This window comes from Arabidopsis lyrata, assembly GCF_000004255.2.
Source record: "Arabidopsis lyrata subsp. lyrata unplaced genomic scaffold ARALYscaffold_6, whole genome shotgun sequence".
NCBI lineage: Eukaryota > Viridiplantae > Streptophyta > Magnoliopsida > Brassicales > Brassicaceae > Arabidopsis > Arabidopsis lyrata.
The window spans coordinates 10468835-10488344 of NW_003302550.1; the positions used below are offsets into that span (position 1 = coordinate 10468835).

General features: G+C 33.0%; 2 protein-coding genes and 1 pseudogene across 2 annotated transcripts; 2 read left to right on the forward strand and 1 right to left on the reverse strand.

The window, feature by feature from the left end:
• Positions 1–7215: 7215 nt before the first annotated feature.
• Positions 7216–10132, forward strand: LOC9308169 (annotated as a pseudogene).
• A 503-nt stretch (positions 10133–10635) lies between these two features.
• LOC9308170 (GDSL esterase/lipase At4g10955) lies at positions 10636–13044 on the forward strand. The gene is made up of 5 exons (XM_002872055.2): positions 10636–10685; positions 10833–11068; positions 11265–11387; positions 11625–12267; positions 12570–13044. Exons 3-5 carry the CDS (start codon positions 11284–11286, stop codon positions 12933–12935), a joined length of 1113 nt encoding a protein of 370 aa, XP_002872101.1. The 5' UTR covers positions 10636–10685; positions 10833–11068; positions 11265–11283; the 3' UTR covers positions 12936–13044.
• A 19-nt stretch (positions 13045–13063) lies between these two features.
• Positions 13064–16300, reverse strand: LOC9308171 (phosphatidylinositol 4-kinase gamma 3). The gene is made up of 3 exons (XM_021021686.1): positions 16111–16300; positions 13716–15354; positions 13064–13621 (listed from the first exon to the last, which is right to left on the reverse strand). Exons 2-3 carry the CDS (start codon positions 15057–15059, stop codon positions 13241–13243), a joined length of 1725 nt encoding a protein of 574 aa, XP_020877345.1. The 5' UTR covers positions 15060–15354; positions 16111–16300; the 3' UTR covers positions 13064–13240.
• Between the last annotated feature and the right edge of the window lie 3210 nt (positions 16301–19510).

The following is a 19510-nucleotide window of genomic DNA, read 5'->3' on the forward strand; positions in this document are numbered from 1 at the left end:
TTTTATGTTTTTTTTGGGTAAAAGAAACCACTTTTAAGTTTTAACAAAGATAATATATAACTGAAATATATTGTTATATGGTACCGTATGATAAATTAATTAAAACATACCATAACTAACAAAAATATCAGTGATTAATTAAAACCATACTATTTATATATTTAAAATATATTAATCAAAGAATTGACCATATTTAAATAATTAGTTTTAGGCCTCTAATATACTAAGCCGGTCTTGGTGAGATCCTATGTTTACGTGAGCATGTTTTGTACCTCTTCCAATCATTTTGCTGTAAAAAAAAATTCTATAAACTTAATAAATCAACGTCTAAAACAAATTTCTTATTTTTATCAAAAAAACATTCTATAAAAATATGTAAAAATTCAGAATATCTGTATGTAAATTTTGTCATAAATATTTTTTTAATTATTTAATTAAAGGTGTGTTTCAACTCACCAAGACTGTCCTCAAAGCCACCGTAGCCATGGCCTTAACCGATCAACAGGTAAATAAATAATCTTTATAAAAAATCAAACTGATCTACTTAAGAATCAATATAACTGGTTTAATTAACTATGGTGGTTAAGTTATTAAGAACTCATCTTGTACGTGAGAGGCTAAAATATCAAGTTATATCCACTCTTGTCATTTTTTGTTGATTTGAGTTTCTTAACAATATATAATAAGTACTAGTTCAAAGTTTGTTAGAATATATTATAGGGAAATTGTTAAAAATACCCCTTTTGGTGTGTTCTTTTTCAAAAATGTCCTTTTTAGATGTCTATTTTCAAAAATGCCCCTTTTTAAATCTGAAATTTTTATAAAGTTTTATTAGGTTTATAAGGTACTTATGGATTGTAACTACTACTTGAAGACTCGATCCAAGTATTTATAAGGTTTTATAAGGTGTTTTAAAAGGTTTTACAAGTTATTTTAAAGGATTTTTAAGGTTTTTCAAAGGTTTTACAAGATATTTTAAAGGTTTTTAAAGGTATTTAAAATGTATTTATAAGGTATTTATAAAGTATTTATAAGATTTTAGATACATAGAAATGTAGTTTGTGTATGTTTTAATAATATTACATACATATTTGAGTAAATCTTATATTTTTAAGAGTATTTTTTATAAGGTTTTTAAAAAGGGGTATTTTTGAAAAATGGCATTGAAAAAATGGCATTTTTGCAAAAACTCCTATATTATATCTCACATCGAGACTTTGATAATTTGTGGGATAATATATACGAGTAAGTATGAGGCAAACAACCAAACTTTCACTCTTGAGGCAGCTTTTGGGTGTGAGTTAGGCTTATTGATTTTCTTACAAATAACGGTGTATATAATTTATTACAGGTTCAAGAAGACGATCCAAACAAAGCATCATGGATACCTTATTTATATGTGGACCCAGCCGATCCAATATGTGCAGGATACATTGATTACTTAAAACACAAAAAATTCATGTCTAAGATCGGTGCAAGCAAAATCGAGAAAGCCGGTTCTGGAAAGTCAGTTAGGTGTCTATTGCTCGAAAGAAAAGGAAAATCATCATCGTCGGATTTGTCAACGGAACCTCTTCACCTTCTTCCTTCAGCAGATATGATTGTCAACAAGAACAAACCTACTACGTCTATGACAGCTCATGGGCTTCACCAATGGTGGGAGCGAGACTCGTCACTGAGAGCAAATTGGGAGAGCCGCTGCATTAGACCCAACTCTAAAGGCAATTAATAGCAGAAATTAACCATACAATAGAAACGAGGGTCACATGTGGTTTGGTTAAATGGCTTTATGCCTTTTATGTATATATCTGGTTCAGGTTCCATTTGTTCTAATTTGTATTTTCCTTTTTTTTTGGTTCCTTCCGTGTATTGGTTGTCTCTATGTTCCCATGTTTTATACCTCTTTCTCTTTATTTTGCTTCTTTTAGTTTTTTTTTTTTTTTTGATTTTTTTCCATGTAACTGTTTATAATAATTTCTTGAGAAATTCCTAAAAATGGCCCTAAAACAAGTTTTATTGACAATAATAGCACACACTCCATAAACTTCCAAAAATAGCACTAGTTAACTTACTATTAGTGTTTTTGTTCTAAAAATTTTATCACTAGTTTTTTTTTCAATAATACCACAACTTTTATATAAAAGCTATTCAACAAAATAAATTAGAAATAAATTTAAAATATTATATTTGGGTTCCCTATTTCCAATTTAGGGTATATATTTCTACCATTTAAAAGAGATTTTGATTCATTTTAATATTAGTTTATGGTATTATATTTGGGTTCCCTATTTTCAATTTAGGATATATATTTTCACCATTTAAAAGAGATTTTTATTTTAATATTAGTTTGTGGTATTACATTTGGGTTCCCTATTTCCAAATTAGGGTATATATTTCCACTATTTAAAAACAATTTTGATTCAATTTAATATTAGATTAGTGTTTGCTCTCTTTTTTATTTTCTATCTTATATTTTCATTAAGTTTAATTGAAGTTTATGGTGCTATTTGTGAAACTTTTCAAATGAGGTGCTATTTTTGGAAAAAACAACTTTTTGGGGCTATTTGTGTCAATCTCCCTAATTTCTTTATGTTTTCTTTAACAAAGATGATACAATATATAATAACTGAAATATAATGTTATAACCGTGTGGTTAATTGATTAAACCATAATTAACAAATATATAAGTGATTAATTAAAACCATACCATTTACTCTATCTGTTTCAATATATAAGATGTTTTAAAGTGTCTATTTTGTTTCAAAATATATGATGTTTTCCAATTTTCTATGCAACTTTAAATATATTTGATATTTTATGACTTTTTGTATTTTGCAGTCTATTTTCTAATTGGTTGAATTTTTTAAATAAACTCTTAAATGATAGTTTTAAAAGAGAAAATAAATTTTCTTAAAATATGTGCCTTTAACCCAAACATCCTATATTTTGAAATAGAGTGAATATGATATTTAAAATATATTAATACAAATAATTGATCATATTTAAATAATTAGTTTTAGGCCTCTCATATATATATATATATATATATATATATATATATATATATATAAATATTTGAAATAACCAAAAATTTTTGAGTGTACATCATTTTATATGGTTTCCTTCCAAGTGTTAATCGAACCGACGATCTTTAAACTTTGCCTGAAAATATTTACCAATTGAGCTATTGACACTTGGTTGGCCTCTCATATATTAAGCTGGTCTTGGTGAGATCCTACATATTAGCATGTTTTGTACCTCTTTCAATCATTTTGCTGCCAACTGCATAACTTATTAAAAATGATTTATGTAAAATTTCACAAACTAAACTAGACATACATTTATAATTTATATATTACGATTGACTCGAATATGATGTCTATAATACTACAATATATATGTAAGGTTGTGAACAATATATTGTTCTGACTTATATATAGGTTATGCATGAAAATAGATTTAATGCGATCCCCTCCTAAAATGTAACAATCGATCTCTACTATTCATAAAAGAAAAGTATATAAATTTGTGTAATGAAAAAAGGAGAAGTAGATTCATATATAAATTTGTGTAATGTGTAATCCTTTAACAAAAAAATAAATTTGTGTAATGAAGAAAAAGGAGAAGTAATTTTGGAGTTGCCCATTGTGCAACTCTCTTCTCCATCTTATATATAAAATTATCTAGAATTTATTTATAGTTTTGGTGACAACTTAAATCTCTTTTACATTTCTTGCATCAATAAAGTTATTCAATTTCCAATCTCGTTTATCTCTTTTAGTTAGCTCTACAAAACCTAGAATAAGCTTGGTTTGGATTCTTCTACATCGTGATCATGTCTGCTATATATAATTAGTGAAGTTTATGATGTGAAGACTCTTCAATTATGATTGGCTACAAATTGGGTTAAATTTCATTTTCTAATGGTCAAACAAAGATGATAATGTATATAGTAAAATCTTTTTTTTTTTTTTGAATTTAATGTTAAATTATATTCAAAAGAAAAATAAACGTTTCTACAACTCAATGCGATGCAATTCAAAACATTTTTGAAACTTTGAAAAGAAAAACTGAGTCTTCTCTATAGCCTTGACGCAAACCAAGCGTGGATGCCGCTTGTGGCTTCTCCCCCTCCGATTGTGCTCAATCGGTTTCGTACATTTTTATCGATCAACTTGACAAGTATTTCCGTTGGTGAGGGCTGTTCACCATGTCTCCTTCTATTCCTTTCACTCCAGATTAAATGAATGGTGTTTTGAAATGTGTACTTGAGCAGGAATGTTTTTGTCTTATCAATGCCTTCTCCTTTGAGAAGTTTCATGATCTCTGGCCAGCTCTCCGAGAACTTATCCAACAAAAGCCCCTGAACCAATTCTTTCCAAACTGTCTTCGAATACGGGCACGTGAAGAACAGATGATCTCTGGTTTCCATAGGTACACCACAGAACACACAGCTCGTGTTTGAGTTCTGCTTCCATGTCAACATTCTTTCCCCTGTTGCGATCCTGTTTTTAAACACTAGCCAAGTGATAAATGCATATTTTGGAGTCGCATGTGTGAACCATATCTCCTTGGACCCCTCCATCATCGGTTTCGCAGTGCGGATTTGCTCCCAAGTTTCTCTGGTCGAGAATCTCTTGCGATAGCAGCTGTTTTTTCCTTTCCATAGAGCCGTATCTGTCTCATTTCCTCTCAGCTGCAGTCTTGTTTTTTTAATTTCTTCTTCAACACGGTTCAGCACTTCCTGGCGATGCTTTCGTCTTCTAGACATTGCTATCACTTCCTTCACTGAGCTAGATAAAGGGATCCCCAAATCAATACAACCTCGCCCACCTAGCTTCTCCTTAAGGCATCCTAGGTCAGACCATGTGTCGTGCCAAAAAGATGTGGTTTCTCCATTCTTAACGTCAACTCTATGAAACTGTCTTGCGATATCACGATACTTAAGCAACTTTCGCCATATCCATGAGCCGCATGTGGTGGTCTCTTTCACAGCCCAGAAGGAGCCATTCCGGATTAGATACCTGTTAACCCAGTCCACCCTTAAAGAGCCTCTTGCAGAAAGAATGCGCCAAATCAGCTTTAACATGCTTACTCTGTTCGCATCTTCAAGTGATCTCAAACCCAAGCCTCCTTCTCTCTTTGGTGTGCAAACCTCAGCCCACGCTACTTTTGCTTTTTTGTTATTCAAAGAAGGGTCTGACCAAAAAAATGCCGAGCACATCTTATCGATTTCCTTAATACAAGCTTTAGGAAGGCGAGATGTGGCAATCCAAAAATTAGTAAGACTATAAGTGATTAGTAATTTTTTTAGTGATTAAGACTAAAAATTAGTAAGACTAAATCTTATTTTCTTGCTACTTGAACTTCAACAATATTATCTAAAAGCTTTAACGATTTGACTCCGTAAACTAAAAAGAACTATGTTCATGAATAGAATTTAATTCACTTATAATATATAAAGAGAAAGTCAAATAAAAATATTTATATATATAATAATATTGTCATTGTGTATTTGTAAGAAAGCAAATAAATTGATAAACAACAACATTACTTTTTACTTTTTTTTTTGTTAAATAAATCATCTTTTCTAATTGATCATTGGTTTTAAAAAAGTGTTTTGTGCAAAAAAAACTCTTCAACTCGTCTATTTTTGCAACTTAACCCTTCAATTCCAGAAAATGCAAATTGATCATATGAAGTCCAAAATAATACACAATGTAATCCTTATACGTATCTTGTAAACGTTTTTCCGGTCACGCAACAAAGGATAGTTTTGGTATTTCACATTATCTGACAACATGGGACCTTGACTATTTTGCAACAAAAAACTTTTTCTCTATTATTTTCTTAATTTCAGTGGTTTATTTGGCTATTCAGTAATATTACCCTTCAAAAAATTACATGTTTTCAATTTTCTATAGGTGTAGTTATTGTTGTTCTTTTTCTCAATTTACCCCTATAAGATTTATTATTAAAATAAAAAGAACTTGTGTAACATTTATTAAAAACAAGATTATAATTGTCATTTCCCTACCAAAAGAAAAAAAAAAAAAAGATTACAATTGTCATTTTAGAGAACCTTTTGGTATGTGTAAGAAACCTAAAACATGGAAGAGGCAGTATATTTTTTACTTGTTAAGAAGATATGATGATACTTGATGTTTGACATTTGAACCTTTTTTCCCGTTTTTTTCCGTTTTAACTTTGATTATTTAGCGTATTTTAATTTGACACTACATGAATTCGGGTTAAGTGAATATAGTAGCGTTGACCTAAAATACAAATTCCAACTTATAATTAATTTGGTAATTTGGAAAGCTTATTAGTTCCATCATACATTTCCATTGGAGGGCCAAGTTGGTTGCTTTCTCGCATTGGATCGATGAACGACTTCATTATTATTTTTTTTGTTTAGTCAGGATACAAACGTGCTCCTTCAAGATGGAGCGTCGTATGTGACTCCAATCTTTTACTAACAAATCTTGGAAACTGGTGTGAGGAAGATTGTTTGACACCATAATCAAAATTTGTTTTAGGGTAGTATATGACTATTTTTTTGTTAATTCGGTGCATTAAATTTAAAGAAATAAACAATACAAGACTATGATCTTTTAGGATCATACAGTTTGAGGAAACAAGTAGGAGGTCAGGCTAAAGGCTCATACAATTTACATAGTAGTGGGATGCGGCTACCTCTATGCATTAGTCCAAAAACATTCTAAATTAGACAGTGTAGTGGTCCTTCGAGAAGAAGTGCAGTCTAAAGCACTTCGTTGCATTTCTACCGGAGCTGACTGGATCAACCGATAGAAAAGTTAAGTAAAAAAACTTATATACTAAGCTAAATATATGACTATTTTAATCAGTTTGATTGTGTCCCAATGGAGACATAAGGTTTCTTTTACTTTATATATGATTTCAAAAATCGAAACAGTAGTACCCGTTCTCAATAAGATTGATTCAGGCTTTTAAGTATGTTTTTAATTTGCTAATTAATTTTTATAAATTTTGTCAATTTGTAAATAAAGAAGTAGTTGATACGGTCTGGCTCGTTTCAGTGTGCTTGTGTCAGTGCTGAAGGGGTAATCTCAAAGTCTCCGGATCCAAAAAGTCTTTTATATTTTTAGCATATTTATTAACAGCAAGATGCTTTTTTCTGTGTAACAACAACTCATGACTTCTTCTTTTGTTGAACTCTTAAATTTCAAAAAAAAAAAAAAAACAGCAGAAGAACTCCTTTAGTTTGTTTTCTTTAAAAGAACTCTTAAGCTACTGCATCAGATTCGATAAAATTCGATTCTGATTGATCTGTAAGACCACGGAAAAGGGTAAACGTTTTACTTTTGGTTTTCTTATTTAGTTATTTTCACCATTTTCTGTTATTTTCTTTCCTTCTAAAAAGAAATCTCTACAATGTTTTTAGAATCTGTCGTTTAAAAACACATAAATATCAGCTTTTCCTTTCTTTTGTTTTAATTATTGGCAATCAGAGATCTTGATTAGTTTACACAACATGCATTTAGTAGAAAGGTTTCGCAGTGGCCAAAAAGATGCAACCATTGCAATTGTTTTTATTCTGTAGTTTACATTTTCTCCATTTTTATTTAGTCTCGTGCAACGATTTTCTTTCGGCAGTTATCCCTCGTTATCCTCATATTGCCAAATAAATGTATTACTAAGTGTATATGTGAAGATAATATTGGTAATAACATGTATAGACCAACATTTGTAGTACATTTACATATTGTTCTTCACCATTTCACGTTAAATCAATTTGATTACTAATTTGGCAATAATGTAATAATATCTTAGATTATAGGAACAAGAAGAGGAAGAAGAAATGGGACGAGGTTCTCTCAGACAAATGATGGGAGGAGGAGTGGTGGCCTTAGACTCAGATAGAGACATTTTCAGCATCTCTGGCCCCTTCCATCTTACATCTATTGATTGGTAACATTTTATTTACTATGCTTCTTTTATTGTTTTTTTTTTTTTTTCTTGTAACCGTGCATAAAGCAAATGTTGACAATTAAAGGCGTCTGTAGGAAATAAATTATGGACTGTCTGTACGTTTTTTTTTTTTCGGCAAATCAAATATATTGATATCATAAAAGTTTACAAGGTACAGAATAGATACAAAACAACCATTGTACGCAAATATAGGAAATTGAAACAATTTCGATGAAAGAGTGGAGAGTAAATTAAACCTCTACCTAATTTTCTCTGAATTTACTATATATAAACTTTCGAATTCCACCCAGTCTATTAAATTCATCCCAAATAAGCAAATTTAATTAATCTCGTCAATTGCAATTTAAAATCTTTAAACGGCGTTTACTGTTCCGTGATTACACTAACCTGATTTAATAAATTGACCCGACAACACTAGACAACAAGCGTGAAAATTAGAGGCTAAAAATACAGAACTATCTAGGCTTTCCATGAATTATAGAACGTTCTTTCTTTCTTTCTTTTTTGGCTCAAACACAACTTTTCAACAACCAAATTATAAAACTTAAAGCGTTACGAAGTTTTTTTTTTTTTATGATAGACGATGGAAGGTTTTAATTAAAACTCTATGAATTCATGTGCCGTGAGGAGGAGTTTCTTAGTAAAAGTTGATCTCTGAAGATCCATATTGATATCGCCTACTTATTTAAAATTAAAATAAATATCCAATATATATCCGAATTCTAAGAATAATTTGTTTTTTTTTTATAGGAACAATTCGTACCATCGGACCTCAGTAGCATCAAGTTTGGTAAATGGAGTGTACATATTGGAACGGGACAGGCAAGAGAGACGGGTAGGTTCCGGATCACTAGCCATGCCCTGGTGGGATTTCTTCAACTTCTCTTTAGTCGAAACCTTGATCGACGACTACGACGGCTCCATATATGGTGCCGTTATATGGAGCCGTTTTCGAATATAAGCTCTCCAACTTTTGCCAAAATACCCCTCACGTGAAAGTACCTCCACGTTACGTGATTGCGTTCCGCGGCACAATCCTAGAGTCAGAAACTTGGATATCTGACGTCAAACTCAACCTCAAAATCAGCTTTAATTAACACCCTCCATCATGGCAGTAGGTCTATGCACGCCATACGAGCAATCCGCAATGTGGTGGACAAACATAACCATTCAGCTATATGGCTTGCTGGACACTCTTTGGGAGCCGCCCTAGTGTTGTTGGCTGGAAAGACCATGACACGTTTCGGATATTTCCTCGAAAGTTACATATTCAACCCACCCATCTCGTCTATTCCTCTAGAACAGCTACCTGGGGGAGATATGCTTAAAGGTATGTTTCAAATCACCAAGAGTGTCGTCAAAGCTACCGTAGCCATTGCCTTAACCGATCTACATGTAAATAAATAATATTTGCCCTACTTGACTGAGTTTTTTAAAATATATATAGTACTATTTTCAAGTTGATTTTCTTACAAGAAACTGTTTGTCTTAAATTATTATAGGTTCAAGAAGAAGATCCAAAAACAGCATCATGGATACCTTATTTATATGTGAATTCAGCAGATCCAATATGTGCAGGATTCATCGATTACTTCAAACGCAAAACCTTCATGTCTAAGATCGGTGCAAGCAAAATCGAGAAAGCCGGTTCTGGAAAGTCAGTTAGGTGTCTATTGCTCGAAAGAAAAGGAAAATCATCATCGTCGGATTTGTCAACGGAACCTCTTCACCTTCTTCCTTCAGCAGATATGATTGTCAACAAGAACAAACCTACTACGTCTATGACAGCGCATGGACTTCATCAGTGGTGGGAGCGAGACCCTACTCTGAGGGAAAATTGGGAAAGCTGCTGCATTAGACCCAAGTCTAAAGGCAAATTGCACCAATTGACCATACAATAAACAATAAAAATGATGGTCACATTTCGTTTGGTTAAATGGCTTTATGCCTTTTCAGGTGATCAGTTTCCACTTCTTCTAATTTCGTGTTTGTCTCTATGTTCCCATGTTTTATACCGTTTGCCCTTTGTTTTGCATCTTTTAGTTTTTATTTTTGTTGTTTGATTTTTCTTTGCCATGTAATTGTTTGGGCTATGATAATTTACTTAAAACTACTATAATGTTTTTTTTCTTTTGTAAAGTAAACTACTTTTAACAAAGATAATATATAACTGAAATATAATGTTATAACTTATAACCGTATGATTCATTAATTAAAACATATCATAATTAACAAAATTTAAGTGATTAATAAAAACCATACCATATATGATATTTAAAATATATTAATAAAAGAATTGACCATATTTAAATAATCAGTTTTAGGCCTCTCATATAAATTAAGCCGGTCTTGGTGAGATCCTACGTTTACGTGAGCATGTTTTTTGTACCTCTTCCAATCATTTTTGCTTCCAAAACAAAAAAATAACCAATTTCTGTAAGATAATTATAAAGCAACTTCTAAAACAACTTTATTTTGTATCAAAAATTTTTTTCTATAAACATTTAATAAAAAGTTAGAATATATATATATATATATATATATATATATATATATATATATATGTGTGTGTGTGTGTCTAAATTTTGTCATAGTAATTTTGAATTATTTAAAAATATGTTCATCATATTTTTTTTTCAATTTTGTAGAGGATCAGTTTTGTTCTATAATTCGTCATAATAAGAGGTATATTGAGGAGATTAAAAAAAAAGGTACTAAGGAGTGTAGGATCCATATATTTAAATATTTTTTAAAAAATACTTGTAAATGATAAAAACATTTGAGAGTAATACATTTCTCCTTATTATATTCCTTAAGAGAAGTCCAACAATTAAAACTAAAATATATTTTTCTTGCAGAATATTTTTATTGACAATTTGTAAATAAAGTACTTGTTGATACACTTTTGCACGTTTCAGTGTTAAAGAGATGGTCCCATTAGGCAATTAATGTCTCCAAATCCATAAAACTTCAATACCCACAAGAAGAAAAGCCATCTAGCTAATCTGTAGAAAACTCTATAATTCCCTACTTTCTTTCACCGGATTCATTTGCAGATTGGATTCATTCTGATACAACTTTGCGGGAAAAAGGGGTATGTTGTTTTCTCTTTTCTTAATTGATTTCCGTTTTCTAATTCTTTTATAGCGTTACTAAAACAAATTTTCACCAATTTTGTTGGAGTTCTTTTTTGTTTTTTCCTCACTTTCCTGCATTCATGCATCCAAGAAAGTGGTTGATTATGATAAATTCAAAAACAACTAATGATGTTTCTCTACAATCTATTTTAGATGATAAGGTAGAGAAAACATGGAAGAAGACGATGATGATGTTATTGTGAAAGAGGGGATAATGGCATCTCAAAGAGAAATCTTTAGCATTTCTGGTCCCATCCATTTAACTTCCATTGATTGGTATATTTTCTAGTTCATATCTTTCATTTTTAACCACATATTCATCTTGCAAAAACAAATTTACAAAAAAAATTAAAAAAAAAAAAAAAACTCATCACCTATTTTTGCTAAGTCAAAGAGTTTAGCCATAGTCAACTCTATAATTCTCTAATCGTTCACTTCTACAACAAGTTGCATTATAATATTACATTCAAACAAACAACAAAAAGCTAAAAGTCAACTTGTGTCTTATGATAGGAATAATTCTTACCATAGAACCTCGGTGGCATCATGTTTGGTACAAGCAGTGTACACATTGGAACGAGACAGACAACAAAACAGGATTGGTCTAAAGTCACAAGCCAATCATTGGTGGGAGTTTTTCAACTTCACTTTAGCCGAAACCCTAATCGACGACTCAGACGGATCCATATACGGCGCCGTTTTTGAATACAAACATTTCTTCTCCTACAATTACCATAATACCCCTCACTCGAAACCACCTCCTCGTCACGTGATCGCTTTCCGTGGCACGATCTTGAAACGGCACTCTCGGTCACGTGACATTAGGCTCGACCTACGTTGCATCCGAGACAGTCTCCACGACAGCTTTAGGTTCGTGCATGCGGTTCAGGTGATTCAAAGTGCGGTGGCTAAAACTGGTAATACAGCTGTGTGGCTTGCCGGACATTCTCTTGGAGCTGCCGTGGCTTTGCTTGCCGGGAAGATTATGACGAGGTCTGGTTTTCCTCTTGAGAGTTACCTATTCAATCCTCCTTTCTCGTCGATTCCAATAGAGAAGCTATTGAAGAGTGAGAGGCTTAAACATGGAGTTCGATTCGCTGGAAGTCTTGTCAAAGCCGGAGTAGCCATCGCCGTCAAGGGTCGCCACCATCATAAGGTACGTACTCATCCATTTAATAATTCGAAAAAAAATTATTTTGTAATATTAATAACCAAAATTCTAATTCTATATCCCTATATATATATTTTGCAAAATATCCATATCAATTAGCTAGGAAAAATAATATTTGGTTTTTTTTTTATGAAGCTTTGATAAAAGAAAATCTAGAAAAAAATCAAATTATTGAAATATATATATACCTACAAATATTATTTACTATCTAATTCAACTTAATAAAACTATACTCTGAGGTTATTGGTTCGAACCTTACAAGAAATTGAATTTAAATTTATTTACAGGGTCTAGAAGACGATTCCTTTACGAAGTTAGCATCATGGATGCCATATTTGTATGTGAATCCGTTAGATACAATATGCTCAGAATACATTGGTTACTTCAAGCACAGAAACAAAATGTTTGAGATCGGAGCCGGTAAAATCGAAAGAATTGCTACAAGGAACTCACTTAGGAGTCTGTTGTCAGGAGGAGGAGGAGGAGGAGGACCGTCTTCAGATTCTTGTTCAGAGCCTCTTCATCTTTTGCCATCAGCGTATATGACGATAAACGCTAGCAAATCGCCGGATTTTAAGAGAGCTCATGGGATTCATCAATGGTGGGATCCTATGTTTAATGGTGAATATGTTTTGCATCAGTTTAATCATTGACTTCTACTTTCGTTGCTTCAAATGCTTTGAAACCTTTTTATTTTCTTCCATTTTGTTTATAACTGTAATCTGTGAATGATCAAATTTGCGCAGTGGTTTTGATGGAAAATATAATATACATGTATGAGTTTGCATAACACAAAAGACTATATTATAATCCAATCATCATTTATCAAACCACTGTTTCCAAAAGCTAAGGATTAGTTCAAAGACAGTGACACTTATTTATAGTTACGGACACTGGATATACATCTGTTGAACAATCACAAACAAAGATTGGGGTGAAGGAACGATAACGATATTTTTCAGTTCCAAGCATACTGGTCGAGCCGGTTGTCCATGATGGCAGAGACGGTGCTGATAAACTCATCTTCGGTTGTCTCTGTGGGCATTATGGCTTCTGCATCATGTATGATTTGTTCGATCACGGATTCTTCCTTGAGTGTTTCTCTGCACATTATGCTTCCGATGGTAAAAAGTGTGAGACCCTTTGCAGAACCTTTCTTTAGAAGCATGGTTGAAATACGGAGGACACGGGCGCATGAAGGCGGAATCTCCCAACCATGGAATCTCAGAAGTTCGATGTCTTGCTCAGGGTCCAAGGATTTGATGTATTCCACTGTCTCTGAAGAGTATGGCTCTTTTGCTTGAGGCCAGTATAGCCATTCGAATGTGCAATCTTCAAACTGTGCAAGAACAAAGGTGTTATGAAATTAAGAAAACAAGGTGCGAATACCGAAGATCCTTGTGTTTGCTTTGTATATAGTAGAGTCATTTTACCTTATTGGGAAAGCAATAGCCGTGGTCTATTGGAGTAAGCACCATCTGGCCATCTTTTCCGTCTCGGCTGACCAAAATGTTGCCAGCATGTCGATCGGCATTAGCCAGCCTTATGTCTAGAACTGATATCTTGTGAACCTGATCGACAGGGAATACTCGGTATCCCATATCTTCACAACTTCCAACATTACTCACAAACATCTGCAGTGAACCGATTTTTGTGTTCTCAGGAGCAAAACTGTAACCATTGGGATGGTTGAAATCCTTGTGCAAGCATTTGACCATTGTTGTTGGCGGAACTCCAGCGAAACCGGTTTGGTCATGAGGAAAAGTTAGTGGTCCACTCATGGGATAGTCCAAAATGTAGGCTGCTACTTCTCTCATAGCTCCTTCACCTACCTGTGTACCTTTCTTTAGTCCCTCGCCATCAACTGAAACAGCCTGTCCGCGCGGATTGTTCACAGCCATTGGCTCCTCGTCAATGGGTTTGAAGACAGAGACATACTTGTGTCCGGATGGATCTTGCATAAAATAAGCTCCTCCTGATCCATCAGATGATTGAATCGGGCCATTTCCCTTCTCCAAGCCTTCTAAAGTGGAGCTGATAAGTTCTTTGAGCAATAAAGGCAGTTTAATTTCAGGATTAACAATAACAGGCTCCACAAAGAACTCTTTAGGCTTCGCTTGTGATAATATGTTTTTTCCTCTTCTACCATCCACATTGTGCTTGTGATTTACATTTTCGATAAACACCTCAAAATCCTTCCCCACTGGTTTAGCTCTGACTTTAACAGATTTCCTAATCAGCAAGTGAATCACATTCTCTCCATTTTTACAGAGATCAGTGATGAGTCTCTGGTCATCCAGCTCTTCACCATCTAATGTGAGTTCATGATCCCTGGGAATTCCGAGCTCTTTTTCCTTTGAAGCAATTTGCTGCTTCACGAAACCAACATTTCTACTCCTCTCAACGACGAGCTCAAACTCTTTCCCATCAACAGTTCTTACAGAAATGGCTTGAAGATCTGAAAGTCTAATAACCAAATGCAACAGTTTCCCATCAGCAAGGCCATAATCTCGAATTTGGGAATCATTTCGAGTTGGCTCTCTACCATCATATAGAAGTTTCTGCTTTTTCACAAAAAACCCCTTGATACTCTGAATCCTTAGCTTCACAGATGCTATTGAATCTGACTCCATGACCCGTTTAGGGATCACAGATCCAGCAATAGTCAGAAAAACCAGGATTGGGTCGTCTAAGTTCAAACCAAACCGTCCAATAGTACCTGGAAAGTTGACAAGTTCCTCCAGGGCTGGACTCAAAGCTACACTAGCAACTGACATTCCAACTGTACACTTCTATCCTAAATTCCTGGGAATGAAGAGAGCTCAACAGGAATAAAGGCTGAAATCCCAGGAATCAACCTTATTCTTCTCCTGTGAGCTTTAGAAAGACCCAAGTTCCTGCACGGATTCAGGAACTCTGGAACTGAAGAGCTTTCTAACTCACATCTTGCCAAGCAATATTTGCCAAATGTTCATATCGAAGTTAAGACAATCCTGAACCACCTATGATTAGGCTTTCGTTCGAATTACCGTAGCTGAAATGTATCTCGTAATCGCATCAATCGCAAAGAACCTGAATGAGAAACAATGACCACAGGAATTAGTCATGGAACAGTAACAACATCAATCACCATTTTCTAATTAAGCTCAGAGTATTACAAATGTTAAAAATTCGGATCAAGCACAAAAAAAAAAGATTCCAAAAACACAAACCTCTTTGTATAGATGATGAACATGCGTCTACTTTTATCTTAGCAAACTATATAACCTTTTTTTTTTTTTTCTCTTGAACATAAGCAAACTATATAACCTTAAAAACTTTGGTTCTCATCTATATATAATTAGAATTCTTCAAAGCTAAAATTAGCTTAAAAGCATAACTAAACAACGGCCACAAAATTAGTTTTAAGTCAACGTCTTAATCGGATTTTATCATCACAAAACCAAACAGGCTGGCCTAAGTCTTAAAACTTTATCCGATTACTAATCTTAATTTAGGTTTCTGAAAATTAAGATTTTAGTACTAATTCTCACACTTTTACAAAATCAAAGACGAAGTAAATCACTAATCACAAAACACGAAACCAATAATTCAATCCTTAATCACTAAAGATAAGTCTCGGATCATCTAACGAGTATTTCTCCAGAGAAAAGCGCGACATAAATCTCCCAAAGTCAAAAATTGAATTCGAATTTCTACACACATTTCCCGATCATCGAAACCTATAAAATTCGCGATTCATGATCGGAAAAAACACAAGCAAGAAATTGACCGATTCTTCATAGAGATCGAAAAAACCAAGAAAGTAAAATTAAAAAATGGCCATACCTCGAAATAAAAATCCGTGAAGCGATTCTTCTTAGTGAAATCGGAACTGGTGTTCGATAAAACTTACTCGCCAAGTTTCTGAGAATTCGAAAACCCCTCTCTTCAGTTTTTTTTTCCGAGAAAATTTTTGCGTTTTCCCAGAAAAAAAAACAGAAGAGAAGAGAGAGAAACAGTGACAAGTCTTCTTTGACAGCGGCGAATTTTTAGGGGATGTATTTATAGAGTTTGACCTCGCTGACTTTTGACGGAAGTTTTAACTGAGATCTTTAACGCCGTGAACTGTTCCCCACGGCAGATACCGTTTCCGTAACGGACGCTAATCTTTACCGTTTCAGACGAATCTAGAAATTACCAAATTCAGTAAGAACACTTTTTTGCCAGTGTTCAATAAAAATTGATATTGATCGTTTTAATTGGAAAAATTCCTGAAATTTTTGATTAAAAATTGGTAGATTTGTCCAATTTTTCTTTATATAGTTTTTTGTTTTTTGTTGTAAAAGTCAAGGAAAGCTGCAACATCAAATACACATGCGTAAACGATCGTAAAATAATATTTTGTGTGGAGCCCATCGTCACTATGCATGCATAGTAACTTACTTTTTCCTGTCTATATAAACGAACGAATTCGTTCGTTGTAAATCACAATTCATACTTCAACAATAAGAAGTTATAAGAAATCTCTCTCCTCCTCTCATCTCTTTATTTTCAGTATCCCGATCCTTCTGCGGGTATAAATTCTTTCTCCATTAAATATATTTATATACACCATAAAATAAAGTAATTATTATAACACGTTATCAGCACGATCACTCTATGATCGCTGAAAAAAAAAATACGGTATTATACCGGGCAGTATGTCGCCTCGTTAAAAGAAAAAATATGAGAAAAAAAAAAAGGGAGAAAAGAAAATTATATAAATAAATAAAAGAAACTATATGGTTGGCTAAAAAAGGGAGAAAAGAAAATTATATAAATAAATAAAAGAAACTATATGGTTGGCTGAGCCACCTGAAATTTTATTCACTGCTTTAAATATTTATTTCTGCTACCGGTCGGCTGAGCCGCCTTAATTTTATGCACTGCTTTAAATATTTATTTCTGTTGCCGGTCGGCTGAGCCGCCTTAATTTTATGCACTGCTTTAAATATTTATTTCTGTTGCCGGTCGGCTGAGCCGCCTTAATTTTATGCACTGCTTTAAATATTTATTTCTGCTATCGGTCGGCTGAGCCGCCACATATATATTTACTGTTTCTATGTGGATAATTCGTCACCATAATATCACTGTGAATTATTTGTTTATATTATGGTTTATTCACCTGTATAAATATTTTTATTTGAATCGATAATTTTTATCTGATTGATCTCTAATTTTTCAGATTAATTTTTTAAAAAATATTTTTCCGCCAACGGTCTCAAAGAAAAATTTCAAAATTTTTTCAAAAAATTCAACTTTTTCCAACGGCTAGGAATAGTATTTTTCAATCTATAAATTCATTCATTTTCTCATTCATTTCATCAAAACAAAATTTTTTCATCTCTCTAAAAAAATCTCTCTGAAAAAAGAAGAAGAATTTTGAAGTTTTGAAGTTTTGAAGAATGTTTCGATTATTCTTAATATTTGTTTTTGGAATCATTATTATGTGTATTTATAATCTTTGCGTTGTAGATTTTACTCCGCAAGAATTTCGTTTGAATATTAGTTTATTTGTTTGTACGTTTTTTCTTTTTGTAATCGCTTGCATTATTAATGTAAACGGTTTATTTTAAATATGTTTTAAAATAAATTAAATAAAGATTTCTAATAATATTCCATGTTTTTATTTTAGAAAACAAATGGCAAATATTGAGAAGCTTAAGTTTTTGGCTCTGCACATCACTTTGGCCAATTATATATTTTTTGAATTGCCAACGTCGAATTACATTTACAATCTCTTGGCTTAATAAAAACCGTAAAAGAGAATAATATTTCGACGGTTCAAGAAAGGGAAAAATTGGTGATCTTTATTTTAAGACACCTTGATGAAAGTATGATATGTGATTATGCACACATATAAGATCCCAGAGAGATCTAGGAATCCCTAAAGGCTCGATTTGATAATCGAAAGGCAATAAATCTCCCACTTGCTTGGGATGAATGGCAAAGTCTAAAGGTCAAAGACTTTGATAAAGTGATGGATTATAATTCCGCTATGATAGAAATTGTGGTTAAACTAAAATATTATGGTGATATTATCACTGATTCTCAGATACTTGAGAAAACGTATACCACGTTTCATGAAAACCACATTACCCAGCAAAAACTGTATATGTCATAAGGGTATACCGAATTTTCGGATTTATTTGTGGCACTCGTAATAGCGGAAAAGATTAATGAGACCGCTCATGCGGTTAACTAAAGAGCTTGTATTGAGACTGCTGAAATAGTCTCTAGTTATGCCATATATATAATATTATGCTTTTGTTATTTTGAAAAATAATGTTGTTTTAACAACAATTTAATATATAATTATTGTGTGTTTTCCTTTCATGAATAAAATTTACTTTCTTTTTATTGATGTTTATCTTAATCACAGAAATGGATGAAACAATCTCCAAGGAAATGGCTCAAGAAATTTGCATACCAGATAGTGGGACAACACACACTATTCTAAAGGACAAAAGATATTTCTCTAACTTAAAACCGACAAACATGATTGTCAATACAATATCAGGTCCTGTAGACGTGATTGAAGGAACTGGTATGGCCAACTTTATGTTGCCTAATGGAACCAAGTTTTCCATAAAAAATGCCTTGTATTCTCCAAAATCTAAAAGGAATTTGTTGAGTTTCAAAGACATATATCTTCAAGGATATGATACTCAGTCTGCAACTGAGAATGAAAAGAAGTATATGTACATAACTTCTGATAAATCGGGAAAAAGGCTTATATTGGAAAAATTTCCAAAACTTCCTTCAGGATTGCATTATACTCATATAAGTGCAATCGAATCGCATCTAGTGATTAAAAGAAATCCAGAAGATTTCACATTATGGCATGATCGCCTCGGTCATCCAGGCACCTCGATGATGCGAAAAATCATAGAGAGCTCACATGGACACCCATTGAAAATCCAGGAGATATATCATGGGAATAAAAAGACATGTGCCGCATGTTCTCTTGGAAAACTTATCATAAGGCCATCGCCAGCCAAAATTGATAAAGAATCACCAAAATTCCTTGAACGAATTCAAGGAGATATTTGTGGACCAATACATCCACCATGTGGACCATTCCACTATTTCATGGTATTAATTGACGCATCCAGCAGATGGTCACATGTTTGTCTATTATCATCTCGAAATATTGCATTTGCGAGATTTCTAACTCAAATAATCAAATTAAGAGCTCAGTTCTCTG